Consider the following 15,710-nt stretch of genomic DNA (forward strand, 5'->3'; position numbering starts at 1 on the left):
TCAAAAATCATTCGGGAAAAGCCATTCAGAGAGGCCCTCGCTGGTATGACAGTTCACACAGGCTGTGCTCCTTTGGGGATTTCCCAGAAGAGGTCTGTCTCACCAGAGAGTTGCTAATGGAGTACAGTCATCATTCTTAATTTCCTGCACAGAAACTCACAAGAGGCAAGGCTTCGAGAACAGCCCTTTCCCTTTTCCAAACTGCATTCCCATCAGAAAACTTAGAGAAGTTATAATAGGAAAAAAAAAGTACTTTTTTCTTCAGTTGTGTGTTCTCAGACTGTTCTGAAGGGTCTATAAACCAGGGTATTCAGCTGTGCAGTGGATAATCTGCATACTTACTCGTTCCCTGACTACAGGCCAGAGGCTTCTCTGTGACAACATATGAGTTCTGACTGGGCACCAGGTCTGAAAAATATATGTACGCATTGTCATTGCACATCTGGAATTTAGAACTGCTAATGGATATGCTGTGATAGAAAAGAAAAGTGTCTGGCCAATAAACTTGGTTTATATATTTATTTTAAAAAGCATTACCACATTTCTGGCTAGTAGCCTTTCATCCTCTAGACTTTACACCAGTGCATCTGGAATGCTAAGCAGCTTTTTCAGGGATGCAGCCATAACCCAAAAGGCACCATTTTATTTGAAATAGTTTTAAAAACTAATTAAAAAGGAGGAAGGTGGTGTTTTTCCCCAAGAAGGCTTACATACTTAGCCTTTTGTATCAGCTCCTACAGTCTCAGAAACCACAGGTGAAAATTCTCTCAGACTCTTTGTCAACCTACTTTATTTTCCAGGGTGCTGCTATAAACACGTGCAGCTGTCTTTGAATAATTTATTTTGACCCTCTTACATGTGCAACTCAAAACAACCCTTACTTGTGAGTATTTTTTTGCAGGACTAGCAGTGGAAATCTGAGCATTTTAGTTTCTACATGTCACTTTGACACCCTCCTCCTCGTCGTAGTCACTGAACTTGCAGACAGAGCAGATTCAAGAGGCGCCGTGCTACAGCTCACCTTCCATAGGGTCAGGGATGCCCTGTTTGTCAACTCAGTCTCTCTCAAGTGCTGAGAAATAGCAATAAAAGAAAGAATCAGACACCAGCAAACAGAGAAAACTGCAAGACCACTGCCTCTCCAGCCGCACTCATAGGTGGCCACCTGAAAATTACATTCCAGGGTGATGCATGGAACATATTTCAGCCAAGTTAAAAGCATGTCTTTGTTTACTGGTTGTGAAGCCCTGGCAGGCACAGTGTTTCATGTCTTGGTGCAGAAGCAATGTGAAATGCTCCCCCACATACAGGTAGTCATTTATTTTATTAATGTCTGCTTCTATAAATCCATACCTTTAAGCAATGTGCTCTGTGCACAGAGTGTATTTTAGGCAGGAACCAACTCCAAGATGATGGCAGCAAAAAGTATCCTGTGTGTTTAATGGCTGCTGTTTTGATGCCCACATGATGGCTTTGCAGGTATTTAGAGGATATGAGAAAAACAACCCATGACCTCCCCTTTCTCAGGCATTTCCCACCCAAACTTCCACGATTGGCTTCATCAGCAAAACAAGAACCATCCCAGTCAGTGCTTTATAAAGCTTTATTGCAAGATGTGTTTACATAATGCTGTAGAGGTGAGCTTTTTAACTACTTATATCAAGAAATTTTGGACACAGGTCTGTGGTCAGTTTTCCATATTGACCCTGCATGGCACAGGAAAAAAAAGTGTCATTGGATCTTTCCAGACAGTAAAGTGGGGAGAGTGGGGGGACAAGAGGCAGATAAAAAGAAAATCCCCCTGGTTTACACTAAATGTGACACAGCTTCTGTAGGATCAATACAAATGCTAGATGAGCTTTGTGTGTAATAAAATCTTAAAAGAGTAGTTCAAGTTCTTTATGAAATAAAACAAAAATGAAGTTTCATGGACAATTAAATTTAACGTAGAACAAATTCACCTAAAATGAGAAAACAACAAACAAAACCAAAAACTCAACCAAAAGGACCTGTAGATAATATCTCTGACCATGCATGGCTTGTTTTTTAAATTACAATTCACAGAATAACACTGCTGGAGAGCCTATTTTACACTATGCTACACAGAACATGAAAAAAACATGAGTAGTGACATTTACACAATTTTACAGTATTTCTCCTTTGTCTAAGAAACATGTCCTTTTCTACTTTACATTTTTTTACAATTCCCAGCTCACAAAAAAAGGACACTGTACGCGCAAAGACAGTCTTTAAAAAGGAGAAACGCACCCGATGCTACAAATAAACTTTTTCTTTCACAGAAGCCTCTGTATTAGATAGTGATTAAACAAAATATATCTCTATCTGCCACTCAGTGTGAAATGGACTAATTAGAAATAATTTTAATTATTTTTTTTTGCGTAAACATAAAACTATACAACATCTCTGCAACTCCTTGCATTTACTTGCTATTGTAACTATTAAACTGCTTGCTAAGAACTTCTTGGGATCAATCTGAAATTCCAATTGAGCCAGTTGCTGCCCCAGCTGAAGAAGAAGTTGGGCCTTATGTGTTGTTCAAGTGTTTGTGAAGGATATTCAATGGTTGCCTACAACGAAACACTTTCAATAATGTTTCAGATTATTTTCTTTCAGAGACTGTAAGTACCTGGCAGTTTTTCCTGCAAAGAAACATCAACAGCTTAGACAAGAGTTTTTTGCATCCTGATGCTGGAAATACAGAGCCACCATCCAACTGTGTCCCAGGGCCAGGCTCCCTGCCACGGCACACACACAAGCCTGCCTCAAAGGTAATGAGAGGATTGCAAAGTGTAGTGAGAGTATAGGAGTGAAAAAGACAGAGAAATATGCTCCTGCTTCAGTCTAACACCTTGTCCCTGTTGCAGGGAGTAGGCAACGTGCACACCTGCCCATTAGTTGCAGTGGAAGGATGAAGGATGTGACACTGGTGGGATGTCACTTTGTCCCCATTTCATCTCAGTGAAATCAAAGTATTGAAATAACCACAATGCACAGTGTACCTGAATCCAGACTACTGGCTTCTAAAGCATTTTGGACAGCCACTTGCTGTTATATCACCAGGGACGCTGCTGTAAGGCATGTGCCTGACTTACTGCACCTACAGGGCACTGTGTCCCTTGGGGTTGCAGTAAGTGCTGAGGTCCTCAAATGTTACGTTTCAATTGCTTGTTACTGTTGGCCAGAGTATATTTATAGTACAGCACACCAGGGATTTAAGGTGCTGTCCTGCAGGACCTTGCAGGATGCCCTTGCTGGTCACTCACATCAAGACTCTGACTCCAAATTTCTGTTAAACTGGGACATTAACTCTTATCTTGATATTCACAAACGAGACTTTCTATTAAGCTAAAGCCAAACTCTTGTTGTCTATCTACCAAACTGATGCCTTACTTTGCTGACAGAGTCAATCACTGCAGAGAGTTGCTGTAACAGGGGGTCAAAAGAGAAAAAGAAATACATTTTGAAAACTGCTTTTGGTGCTGCTTCCAGTATTTATCAGACTAAGAAAGACCCTAATTTTTTTTGTTGATTTTGGATTACAGACAGAGGATCTATTAAACAGAAGGGTCATACATAGAAGCCAAGGGGCTATAAACCATCTGGAATCCATGAGCCTGGTGCCTGGCCTGACTGAAAGGTGAGGAGTGATGAATTTAATTTTTGAGGGATCTTTCACTCTCAATTGTGGCACACAAGCATTTCCTGGGGGTGTTTCTTCACTGTAGCCACATAACTGCTACTGAATGTTATGCCTCAGCTGGGAGTGAGGAAATACAAGTATTTGTATGCGGTCTGCTTTAGAACACCAAGCAAGATGAAAGGAAATTAGGATATCTTCCCTTTGGCAGATATTTCCCATGCTAAAGTTTACCTCAGCATCCAGATCAGGAAGGCATTATGGTGGCAGACAGACAGACAAGGTATTGGCAGCAAGTGGGTGCTGTAATGAACCCCAGCAGTGACTCTACGAGCTTGGTGGAGATACCAAACTCTGGGCACTACATTTGTAGCTGACGGGTACTATGGGAAATGGAAGAGAGGTAGTTATTATGGCTGCAAGTGTTTAAAACAGCCTTCATGTATCTCTTAAGTGAGAAATGGGAACATGTGCTAATACATAGTGTATCCAAGATTTTTATAATTGATACAAACCAATCAATATCTCACACATTTTAAAACAAGTGTTACATCCTTGTGGTGGGCTCTTACGATGGAGGGGCAGGCAGCAACTGGAAACCTGAAGGTTACAACCTCATTAGACAGTGAGCGAGAGGAATGCAGATATAATGAATTCCTCCATTTCATCTGGAATCCACTAGTTAGATGAAGGGAACAAATGTTATTCTCACAGTCAGGACATGTTGGCCGACTCCAGAGGAAATACTGCCACCTTACAGATTAGCACTAGGGCCGCTGGCCATTTTTATCAGGAACTGAAATGGAAATATTTTCTCTAGTTAATGAATTGTCACTGTGTCTGATGATCTTGTTGCAATAAACACTGAGGACAGTGGAATTAATCTGACTGTACACTACTGCATAAACAAGACCAAGTTATTCTTCAGAAATATTGGTATTGGTTTTACAGATAACACAAATAGAAAAACAAACCTTATGGGAAAACAGACAAGGAAGAATATGCTTCACATGTAGGACACTTCCATCCAGAATCCAAAAGAAACCACCTTTTTTTTTCTTTCCAAACTTATTCTAACCCATATGACTCCCCATATTTAATATTCTTGATAAGGAGCATATAAAGTTTGGCAAAATTTTTGCACAATTCTTGGAAAATACATATGCCAAACTATTAGTAATTAATCAGCTATGTTATGTTTCAGAGACAGATGCTGTACTATGTCTAAACAACACAAAACTTTGTTCCCCGTTAGCAAGTGGTCACCAACAGCCACCTATTTTGCACATTCAGCATATTTTAATTAAAATATTCAGGTTTAAAAACTTGTTTGATTTTCTCCCTCCAGTCAAATATAGGATCTGTCAGCATAAATGCATTTTGTTGCATTTTTGCTTCTTTTATCACTTAGCAAGTAGCATAGTTCAACATAACCATTACATTCAGGGTGTCTCCCTCATGTTTCAGACTTCAAAGACTTCCACGAACCCCCATTACCTTCATTTCTTTGTTCTTCATCCTTAAGAGAGATTTTAAAAGTCCATAATGGTGAGCAGCACATAAAGATCCACTTTAAAATCCAGATGCTCATAGGACTTGCATTATTTTACAGCGAAATTAGTTACATGCCGCTTCTGTTTCCCAATCAGCTTCCTCCTTTCCATGGCTTTCAAATACACAACATATTTTATTAATTACACAACTACTGCCTTCTGCTTACTTGTAAAATTGGCTTTTTAACAAATTGAGGGGAAAACCACATAAAACTTAATGCTGTCCTTAAGAACCTTTGCTCACTAGTAACTTTTTACTCCATGGAAGATCCAAGGCATTGGCAGATAAAGAATGAAATCCTACAATCGAGAGGGTGGGCAGCACAGAAATGATGTTCAGCCACAGATCTCACTGCAGTGTTGTCAGATACCTGGGTCTCTCATCAGTTGGATGCTGTGCTCAATGAGATGCAATGGGTTTATTGTGTTTGGTTCAACCATCCTGAACAATCTTCAGCAATTATCCTGCCCTTAATGAGAGCAGAGTAGAACCATGTGAAGTACCCGACCTAGCTTGGGTGCCAGCAGCAACACAGCCATGGCATTAGGTCCCCAGCATAGACTATTTAACTCTATTTTCCAAGTGTGTTTTGCAGCCAAAATCAAACCCTGTTACCATGACTAAACTGCTGCAGTTCCCCAGTCAACTAGCTTGAAGGAAGCCTCAGCTGCTACTGCTGTGTAGACACACCCTTAATTTTAGAGGCTAAGGCAATGGAAAGACACAATCTTGTGCATCCTTGAGGATCAATTGGCCATATACAGACTTTGGCTTGAAAAGTTCCCTTTTCTGTTATTGTTGTTTGTAGTTCTCTTCAAAAGACTTCAGCACTGTCTGGGTTGACTGCATTCAATTCATCTTCACTGCTGTGTATGTCCTCCACTGAAAGGCAGATGAGTTGACTAAAGATTCTTCAAACATGCTGAGGGCAGTTATAAAAGTCAGTTATAAAACAGTGAGATAAGGACAAATATAATGGAGTTGTTTACTGTGGTACTCACTCCACTTGTATCAAGGATAATCACAAAAAACCAATAAAGAACAGCAAAAACACAACAGGCTTTTTAGAAGGGCTATTTCATATTCAGATTCATTAATTTGAAATAAAATCACCACCACATTATCTTGCAGCAGAGAAAAGCAGCATGAAGGGCACAGGCAAGTGAACAAAACTTCTTGATCTTAGCATCCAAATGCATTTATCGAGTAAGTAAAATTTTTGACATAGATCTCTCTGAAACTGTACAAATGCAGAGTACAGCTGTAGCTCAACAAGAGGGAGGAACGGCATTCTCTCCTCTGTGTGCATGCTGCTATGTACAGTATGAGTGTGTATTAATACATATGAATTAAGGATCCTAAATTTTCCACTTGTATTGCAGGCTATCTCCTGCCCCACAGGGTGAATTCCACTGAGCAACACTGAGTTCCTACTCAAAAGACATTCTTTTCCTCCTGTCCAGGTGGAACAGTAAGGCCCCACAGTGAAAATCATGATCCAGCTAGCTGCAGCAAGAGCATGATTCCACACCATGACTGCATATGCACAGATACACGTACACATGTCCACACATTCATTCTGTACATATACAAAGGTACACATACATTTTTACATTCTTTGGTGGCAAAATAATAGAAAAACCCAAAAAGCGCCAGGGTTGTGCAGACTGTGCATCTTTGTTTAATGGATCTGCTTCAGGAAAATTGGGGCTGCTGTAACAGGAGTTATTTTGCCTCTTTAAGGACTGTTCCTTGCATTGACAAAATGCCATACATTTACAATGACTAAAACAGGGCACAAGGAAAGCCAATGTAAACACAGCTCACATAATGACAGGTAACTCAGAGCGCCCCCTCCTATCCACATCAATACACCATGAGAAGAAGAAGAAGAAGCCATATCCTTTCACCCACAAGCACTCAAATGCTTCCTCAGTTACTGTCTGGATGTCATGCTGAGCTGTGGCACATCCCTCTTCTGCCCTGGCTGTGGTGCTTCACTTTTTGTTGCTTAGTAAAATTGAACTAACAGAGGACAGGATGCTGGAAGCAGCAGAGGAGGCCGGCAGCTCAATGCCACACCGAAGGGTTGTCAGCCTGTGTGCTTCAGATGAATGGCTCTTCTTGTTGCCACCTCTGGCATATCAAATCTGCATCTCAGAAGTGCTGATGAGGCCCAGTGCTTTGGCTTCTTCTGGTGTTAGCCCACTTTTTAGTGTCCTTCTCACTGGGTAGTCATGAATTCCAAAAGCAGGCAAAACCAAAACAAAACACAACACAAAAACAACAAAGAAAATGTAAACTATTAGAATCAATAATTACACATGACTTCTACCTGCAAAAAACCCTGTTAATATGCAAGCTCAATCAAATCAAAAGTTGCTATGTACTCAGTGCCTCAAGTTCAGAAACACTGAGTAATGCCCTATGGCAAATTCATGGGAGCATCAGCAACTCAGCAACTCCAGTCAGGCAAAAAAAACATTTGTCATTTGACATTTAGTCAACAAAAAATTTAAGGAAAAATACCACAGCATTTCTCTGAAATTGTATTAGTTGATTTTCAGTCCATAGGAAGTATCATTTTATAGTATCATAAGGAATTTTTTAAAAGATCTTTGCAATCTTTATAAGGCTCTTTTGAAGTTAACACTATTAAATCCTATGAGACCCTTTAATGTGTAATAAAAACCCCCCAAAAGCAAAAGACTAAAAAATTGACTATTTTATAATCAATTCCAGTGATTAAAACTACTGTTTTCATACATGCTCCCCTTTCTTCTGTAATATTTCCCCATCCTAGCACCATTTGCATCATTTTTGCCATTAGTAGTCTGCAACATTTGAGCTGAATTTAAATGATAAATCTATGCCAAAATATTTTTCCTTAATTTTCTACAACGTTTTCTGAACACTAGCCCCAACATAAAACTTTTAAAACTTGTGATTGTCTTTATTCAGAAACAAGCAACTGAGTGACTGCACACCCTGAGCATCAGTGTTCTCCTAATTTTAGTGATGCTATGATTTTCAGGCAGGTGGGCTTTAATTCAAGACACAAATGGGATGTTCACTCCACACTTTGATGTTCCTGAACTACAAAATAAAAAATTGAGAAGTTTAAGCTGCATGCAAAGCACAGACAGTTGACTTAAATGTTGACCAGAATACACTTGGAGCCCCAAAATAGTGAAGTCTAGAGGCAGCTAATCTTAAAAAAACCCACTTTCAAATAGTGTTCAAAGACTTCTTTCATCACTATCATTTAATAGAATTAAGACCACTAACTCATCAAGATTTTCAGTTCATGTAACTGAAACTGGGTGGTCACATTCAAGGGTTGAGCAGGATTGAGACGAGGGAATGGAGGGGCATAGAAAACAGTGGGATAAGATAAAGGAAGAATATGCTGTAGTTGAATACCATGCAGGTAGAATGAATGTGATATATGTTTGATAGTCAAATCACTTTCATCAGTTACCAAGGTTAATCAAATGAGCTGAGAATGACACGTGTGTAGTTCCTCCAATATCAAACTCTTAGTTGAAAACATTTTTTCAAGGCTCACTCCTTTCCCCTACACTATTTGCATGTTTATTAAACATCACCAGGAGTCTGCATGGCAGCCTTTTACGAGACCCAGTTTTTCCTACAATACTCATCAGCAATATCTTCCAAGTTTAACAACACTTAAAGCACTGCAAGGTTAAATGCAACAGATAAAGATAAGATTAAGAAAGACCAAAAAAGTCCTACCAGAAGAGAAAGAAACTTCAAAAAATGCTATGGTCTCTTTGGTGAAGAATACCCCTATGAGGACTTTTGAGTCAGTCCTCAAAACTGGCACCGTTTTTGACTTCTCAAATTTGACATCCAAATGTCCATGGTGACAAATGTTAATTTTTAGACATAATCTGTGACTTTGAGTCTTAAGATCTCAGGGTCTTTTAAGATCTCAGCGAATCACCCAATGCTTTTTTCTGTATCAAAATGAAGCACATCAGCAGTGCAAGAACAAACCCAAGAAAGCTGCAGTAAGAACATTTCTGTCCTATTAAAAGAAAAGATATTTCCCTGTGCAGTTCACCTGCTGCCTGCACAGCCATACCTTCTATAAACACGCAGCCAAACATGGACTGTAGCTAGCTTGGCTGAGTCATTGTTAAAAATACGCATACAAGAGACTGCACTTTCACAGGGTCACTGCCGGGATGACATTTACATCTTTCCACAGGTGCAAAAGTGAACTAGAAAACCAAATGCAGAACAAATTTCACATTTTAGACACTGGTGCAGAAGTGTCAAACCAAATATGTTCATGACTGCTCTCACACATATACCAGCTCTCTCACTCACTCACATTTGCAAACAGAGCATGATAACCACTGTAAAACAAAGCTATTTGCTAAGACAGGAAGAATTGTTATTCCTGCTTGTAATCATTTCATAGGAACTGAGGTACTCTATTAATATTGAATATGTACTGGACTAAGCAAAATTCTACTCTTATTTATGACAAGATAAATCTAGAACAACCTTCTTTAGGTCAGTACAGTTGCTACTGCACAAACAACTGGGCTGAGACTGTGTCTAACAACTGAAAGGGAAATGTATGACTCTGTGACTTCCACCAAGCAGAATACAGTTGCTTAAATTCCTTCATCAGCCCAAGTTACAGGATTACTAATTTACTAGGAAAAACCAAATGTATTTACAAAAGCATATAGGTCTCTTTGAAGAAAATTACATATTTCAATTTAGAAATCATAATTAGGAGTTAAAATACCATAGTAGAAAACATCTTCATGGAAAAACAAGGAGTCTTCTTTACATTAGACAAGACATCTCTGAACAACCAGGTGCCTACTTATCAAACATACTAAAGACTTAGACTGAGCTCCTTGTGTGTTGACTTTTGATGACTGAAGAAAACAAATACTGTATGCAGCATGTGACAAGGATAACTGCCCTGTTCTGGATTTGCTGTAAGACTCACACAACAGAGTCCAACTCCAGGCTTACACTTCTTGTGTCACTGCAAAAAAAGTAGGAGTGACAATACTCAGTGAATTGCTGGGATCCCTCAGCTGATCATTCTAACTTAGCTCTCTGGTCATACAGAGAATGATAACTTGGATTTAAGGTAGTCCCGCATCCTAAGGTTTTAAGGCCAGCAGTTAGGAGAAAAGAGCTCCAAACAATGTAGGACTTTGGGGGTCATAATGAAACTGTCAAGAAAATAATATAAAGCAAAGATGTGAAGAATCTTTTCAGTGACCGAGTAACTCCCATAAAAACTGACAGCTGCTGACTTGTATAAACTGTGTGGGGCCAAAAACTGCAAAGTACTGTTGCTACTGGCAAGATTAAAGCTGTCCACCATCAAGAGGCAACTGGAAGGGTAACAGCTCAAATGAGGGAGTTCTTGTCCCTATAATGCAACAGGTCAGTCTGATACAGATGAATCCACTTGTAGTTTGAAGCATTATGTACTTAGGTAGATGAAAGCAGTCTGATACAGGGTCTCTCCACATAAAAGTTATTTCTAATATGTACAAATTACAGTATTTTGCCTCATCTGAAGGTATAAGGGACAGGTGTAGCATCTATAGTAGCATAAGAACTAACCTCACTATTCTCTGCACTGGCTTGTAGAATATGGAGGCTTGTGGATAATGAAGGCAGAAGAAAGCCAAGTTATCTACAGGAGCAGGGACTACTCTAGGAGGTGGATAAACATTATCTTAATATTCTGTTAAATAGATGTCCTCAGTCATTTCTCGATTTCCTCGTAAAGTGCTTGGGAGGGTTCCTCTGCCTTAGGTCAGGAACATGTTCAGCCATCAAAACTGAATGCAGGGAGGTATTTTCCTTCCATGTTTATAGGCGATACAAAATTACATTTCTCAAACTGGATCTTCACTCTCCCTGTCTCACTGAACTCCGTCATGTCTCTAACTGGACTAGACATAATATCTTGGCTTGTAAAACCCTTGGCCTGCTGCAGATCACATTAAACTGAGTTATGGAATGCATTTTGGAGGCAGTGAAAATAAAAATAAGACTTTCAAATGACCTTTTAGGTTCTTCAAGCAATTTTTAAAACATTTGCTAAAGAAACATAACTTAGAAAGAAAATAACTTTTACTCTTGTCACAAGCAAGACCTGCTGAGATCCCATAACCAGGAAACTAAATGTTGTTTTTCTGGGGTCAGAGGATATGATATTCTCTGTTAATCATGAAATCCAGAATTTTATTTGCTATCCTGGCAGAATGTGCTTATGATGAACTCAATGAATTTGACTCTGCCTCACACTATACTAGAAAAAAATTTAAAAAGAGTAATTCCCTAAACAAAGCTTTGTTAGAGAATATAATCATTTAGGGTTTGATTGTGTTTTAAAAGAGCAAATAGCATTTCTAACTTCTTCTCTCCCTATCTTTTTTTCTTTTAAGACTCAACAAACAGTAAAGCTCGGTCTGCCTGGCACCATTTATTCCTGCATTTGCAATGGTTTTTGGCATGTGTGTTTACATTTGTATGAGTCACTTGTAAGGCAGAATAGATACGACCATTCTCCTGCTCAAGCAGTCACAGAATGAGTGTCATTCCTATCGCAAAGACGTGGCAGCCACAAGACTCTCTTGCAGTTCCAGCTGCAAAGGTAATGCAGCTGCTAGTTGCTGATTTGGAACAAAGAACATTCCACATGGCTGTAAATTACACAGCAAAGACAGCAGGAAAGGCAGATTATATGAGGCAATACAGGCCAGGTCCATCATCTCATTTCATTTAATGTATTTCAGTTTTGTTTTGTGTTACCTATCCACACCCAGCTTGCACACTTAGTCTATGTTCTCATATATTTGCATTTAACATATTCTCTTGGACTTTACTCCAGTGAGTCCAGCAATGGAAATTTGCAACCCAACAGTTCATTCCAGACAATCTTGCTTGTATTTTCTTATTTTAATTCTTTTCAGTCTTCACATTTTCATGCCACTGTCTATGTAAGTTATGTTTACTTACACATATTAATAATAATTACACAGTGCTTAATCTAAGTAGACCTAAATAGTTAAAGAGAAATACTCAAATGTTGTGTGTACAGATTTTCTGATGGGCATTTGTAGGTGAATTTTTGGGTTATATCTTGCCCTTCTCTGAAGAAGTACTGACTACTGAAATGTGGTCTCTGTTTAGGTCAGCCACATAGAAAGCTCACATAAACAACACATTATTATGTATTACTATTGCCCTGCAGCTTTGCTTTGAGTCATGTTGACACTTCATAGATGCCACAAGTCTCCTAACACAAAATTCTGTAGTTCACAACCACCTCTGGGTATAAGTTATGGTGGCTGTGACATAAAGAGGAGTCTAGCAGTGGAAAAGGACAAACTGGCACTTCATAAGGAAAGCTTAACTTGTTTTCATCTCTAGTGGTTTATGTCATAAGGAACAAAACACAACATTGCTTTAGAGAACCTGGGTTGCATGAAGAGCATATGGGTTTTCAAAGGTATATTTAACAAGTAGCTGAAACTGTTAAAGTTTCCAACTTTATGTATTTCACAGATCATCATTTACACAGTCCCAACAGTAGAGCAGAAAAGAAGATTTAACTCCATCCTTGAAAGCCTTCTATGACAAAAGTCTCCCAATTTTCAGAACTCATGTGAATTTCACTAGAAAGAGTTACTATTAAAAGCAGTTCTGTTGCCACCTCTTTCATCATTTCTCCCACTTAACTTCACCAGTCAGAAATGATTCCATTATTAATAGATAAAGCATCAAGAGTATAAAGCTCACCAACAACTGAGTCTGCATGTAAGCGCTATATCCTATTTTCAAGACCAGACTATACATTAACAATACACAAGTCAGAAAAAGGCAAGAGACGAGATACAAAAAAAACCCACAAACAAACAAACAAACAAAAAAAAACCAAAAAACCCCACCCCTCTAACATAAGTGTTTCAGGCCTGCAGCCTCCACATTCCATTTGGAATTTTTAAATGATCCACTAGAGGGGTAGATCAGGCTTATGAACTCTCTTGAAGAGTGAGTTGGCACAGGAGTGTGACCAGGTTTGACCACCCTGGCTCCGTGGAATGCAAATTAATTATCCCCCTTAGGAATACATGCTGGGGACTAAAACAGTAAAAGGCATCATCTCTAAAAACCCATCAGATAAAAATAACTATGATCAAAACAATCTTGTAATTACATTAATCAGGTGGTGTTATTCTGCCTAAAGAAAGCCATAAATATACATATAACATATATTATTTCTTGGATGTAGTGCTGGGGCAATGTAAAAGCAAAGTAGCTTTGTGTGAAACATTTCTGTTCATCCTCTAAGAAAGACTTCTCCCCAAACTCTTCTCACACTCGCGTCCAAGCAAATCCTGCCATCCCAGCTAATCTCCTTGCTGGCAGCAGAGGGCTCTCTTTGGCAGATATGGCAGCTCCATTCCCTTCCTGAAAACCACACAGGCTTTCGGCTTTGTTGCCGCTCTTCTTTTGCATGGCAGCTTGAAAAGCCTCCTTGGACTTCTCTGCCTTTTCTTGTTCTCAGATGAAGTGCTTTGCACAAGAACTCTGCGATTTTGTCAGACAGCAACTCAGGGACACTGACTTCTTACTCTACTGCTGAAAATCATCATCTTTCACTATGAAAGGATGATTTAAATAAGAAGTAAATTTCTGACTGGAGATAAACTTGAAAGTCACTTTACACAGAAAGAAAGCAAACAAAATACATATCCTATCAACTTTGGGCTAACAATGTGCAATCCTGTGTCAAGAATTCAAAAGCCTTTACCTTTAAAATATGTCAATTAAAATGAAAACAGAATGTAACATAGATGAATTCACTTGATGTAGTGAATGGCAAACTGACAAAAGTGAAAATAACAATTTGTATGTCTCTTAAGATGCAAACAAATGAAGTAAAGTTAGATTTTTCTACAGAACTACAGTTGAAGAAGTAACAAAACTCTGTACCATAACAGAAGCATTTATATAGACAATGTCAGTGCCAATATTCTGTGACCTGGGAACATGAACAGCTTTATTTTCTGCATATAATACTGACATGACTTATAAGTTCCTGTCTAGAAGCCCATGGGAAGCTGCATTTTGTTCTCCCAGTGTTGGAAACATGGACAAGAAGTGAGAATGGTCTGCCTGTGCTGTCAAATCCTGCTGGGAACAGACCTCACCAGGACAGTCTCATGGTGTGACAGTCAATCTAAAATCACTAGGACTACCCATTATAGCAGCAGTTTTCATTCCTCAATCATATCCTGTGTGCTTGGGTAATATAACACACATGTACATGTCAATGTCTGTGTAATGTTCATCTCTATCCTCTCCCTGTGAACTAAAATGAACAGGGATAAAAGATACGTATTTTTTGTAAACATTGCATATTTAATTCTGACGTCCCAGATAAACGCAATGACTGCTCACCCTTTTTAAAGTTGCTGTATTAAAACAGTATAGCTCAATTTTGAGCAAATACTAAAATCCACAGTATCTCTAATATGGTACTGGAATCCAGTGTAAACTTAAGGAATGCACTTATTGGTACAGGCTGGGTTAATTTTACAACTGACTGTACTTATTAAAAAAAAAAAAGGCCTGTTTCAATCAGTAAGTTTGAAGGTATGAGCCCCAAAAGAAATAACTTCTATCAGAATAAAACTCATTCTAGAAATGACTCATAGATTCCTCTAAAATAAACTGGAAAATGAATATAAGCCTCTTTTACAAGCAATTTTTTAACTAGACTTTTAAACTAGCTTTTAAAAAAACTTATTGTTTTGAAGGCTACGTGGTGTAGAACTGTACAGAATGATTGGAAGTTTTCCTTACAGTGCTAGGACCAGGCAAACACACTTGAACAAACCCTGAGGTATGAAAGATACAGTTTGAAACTCATGGAGACTGCCAATAAAATATATAGGTACTACAGATTTGAACACTCAAAAATTAGAATGTCTATCCCTATCTGTCAAGATCAGATATCTTAATAGAAAGCTATAACCCCTCCTCAGAATACACACAGTAAAGCAGAAACTGAACTCTCATAAATAAATGTGTGCCAACTTAGAAATGGTATTAATATCAACAATCACAATTATATATGTCAATATGTCACCAATTACAATGGACAAAACTGAATATATGGAACCAAGCTCATGCTTTAAATAAATACACTGATTTACAGCTGTAAAACTCATGACGAGTGCTTTGGGTTAAGCAATTAATGGCTAATGGTTATGCAACATAATGGCTGGTAGGGCAATATTAGGTCAAAGGTTGGACTTAATGAACTTGGAGGTCTTTTCCAAGGTCAGTGATTCTATGTGTCTATGATTCTAGCTCTCCTATTCATTCTCCTACAGCTGTTGGTGTTCGTCGCAGGCACAGATAAGACAGGGGACTACACAGACTTCACCATGACCAGGAATATCAACTTCTACAG

The 15,710-nt window shown here is 38.7% G+C and overlaps 1 protein-coding gene across 6 annotated transcripts in view; it reads right to left on the reverse strand.

Moving 5' to 3' along the window:
* Window positions 1–1,594: 1,594 nt before the first annotated feature.
* Window positions 1,595–15,710, reverse strand: part of FHOD3 (formin homology 2 domain containing 3) — a 390,828-nt gene continuing 376,712 nt past the window's right edge. For 5 of the 6 annotated variants that reach the window (XM_071553603.1, XM_071553605.1, XM_071553602.1 and 2 more), the window contains one exon: window positions 1,595–7,439. In XM_071553603.1, coding sequence (XP_071409704.1) covers window positions 7,357–7,439 — 83 coding nt within the window. In that variant the 3' untranslated portion in view covers window positions 1,595–7,356. The remainder of the gene's footprint in view (window positions 7,440–15,710) is intronic. The other variant, XM_071553604.1, reaches the window with a different exon arrangement.

Source organism: Pithys albifrons, chromosome 4 (assembly GCF_047495875.1).
Source record: "Pithys albifrons albifrons isolate INPA30051 chromosome 4, PitAlb_v1, whole genome shotgun sequence".
In the NCBI taxonomy this organism is placed as follows: domain Eukaryota; kingdom Metazoa; phylum Chordata; class Aves; order Passeriformes; family Thamnophilidae; genus Pithys; species Pithys albifrons.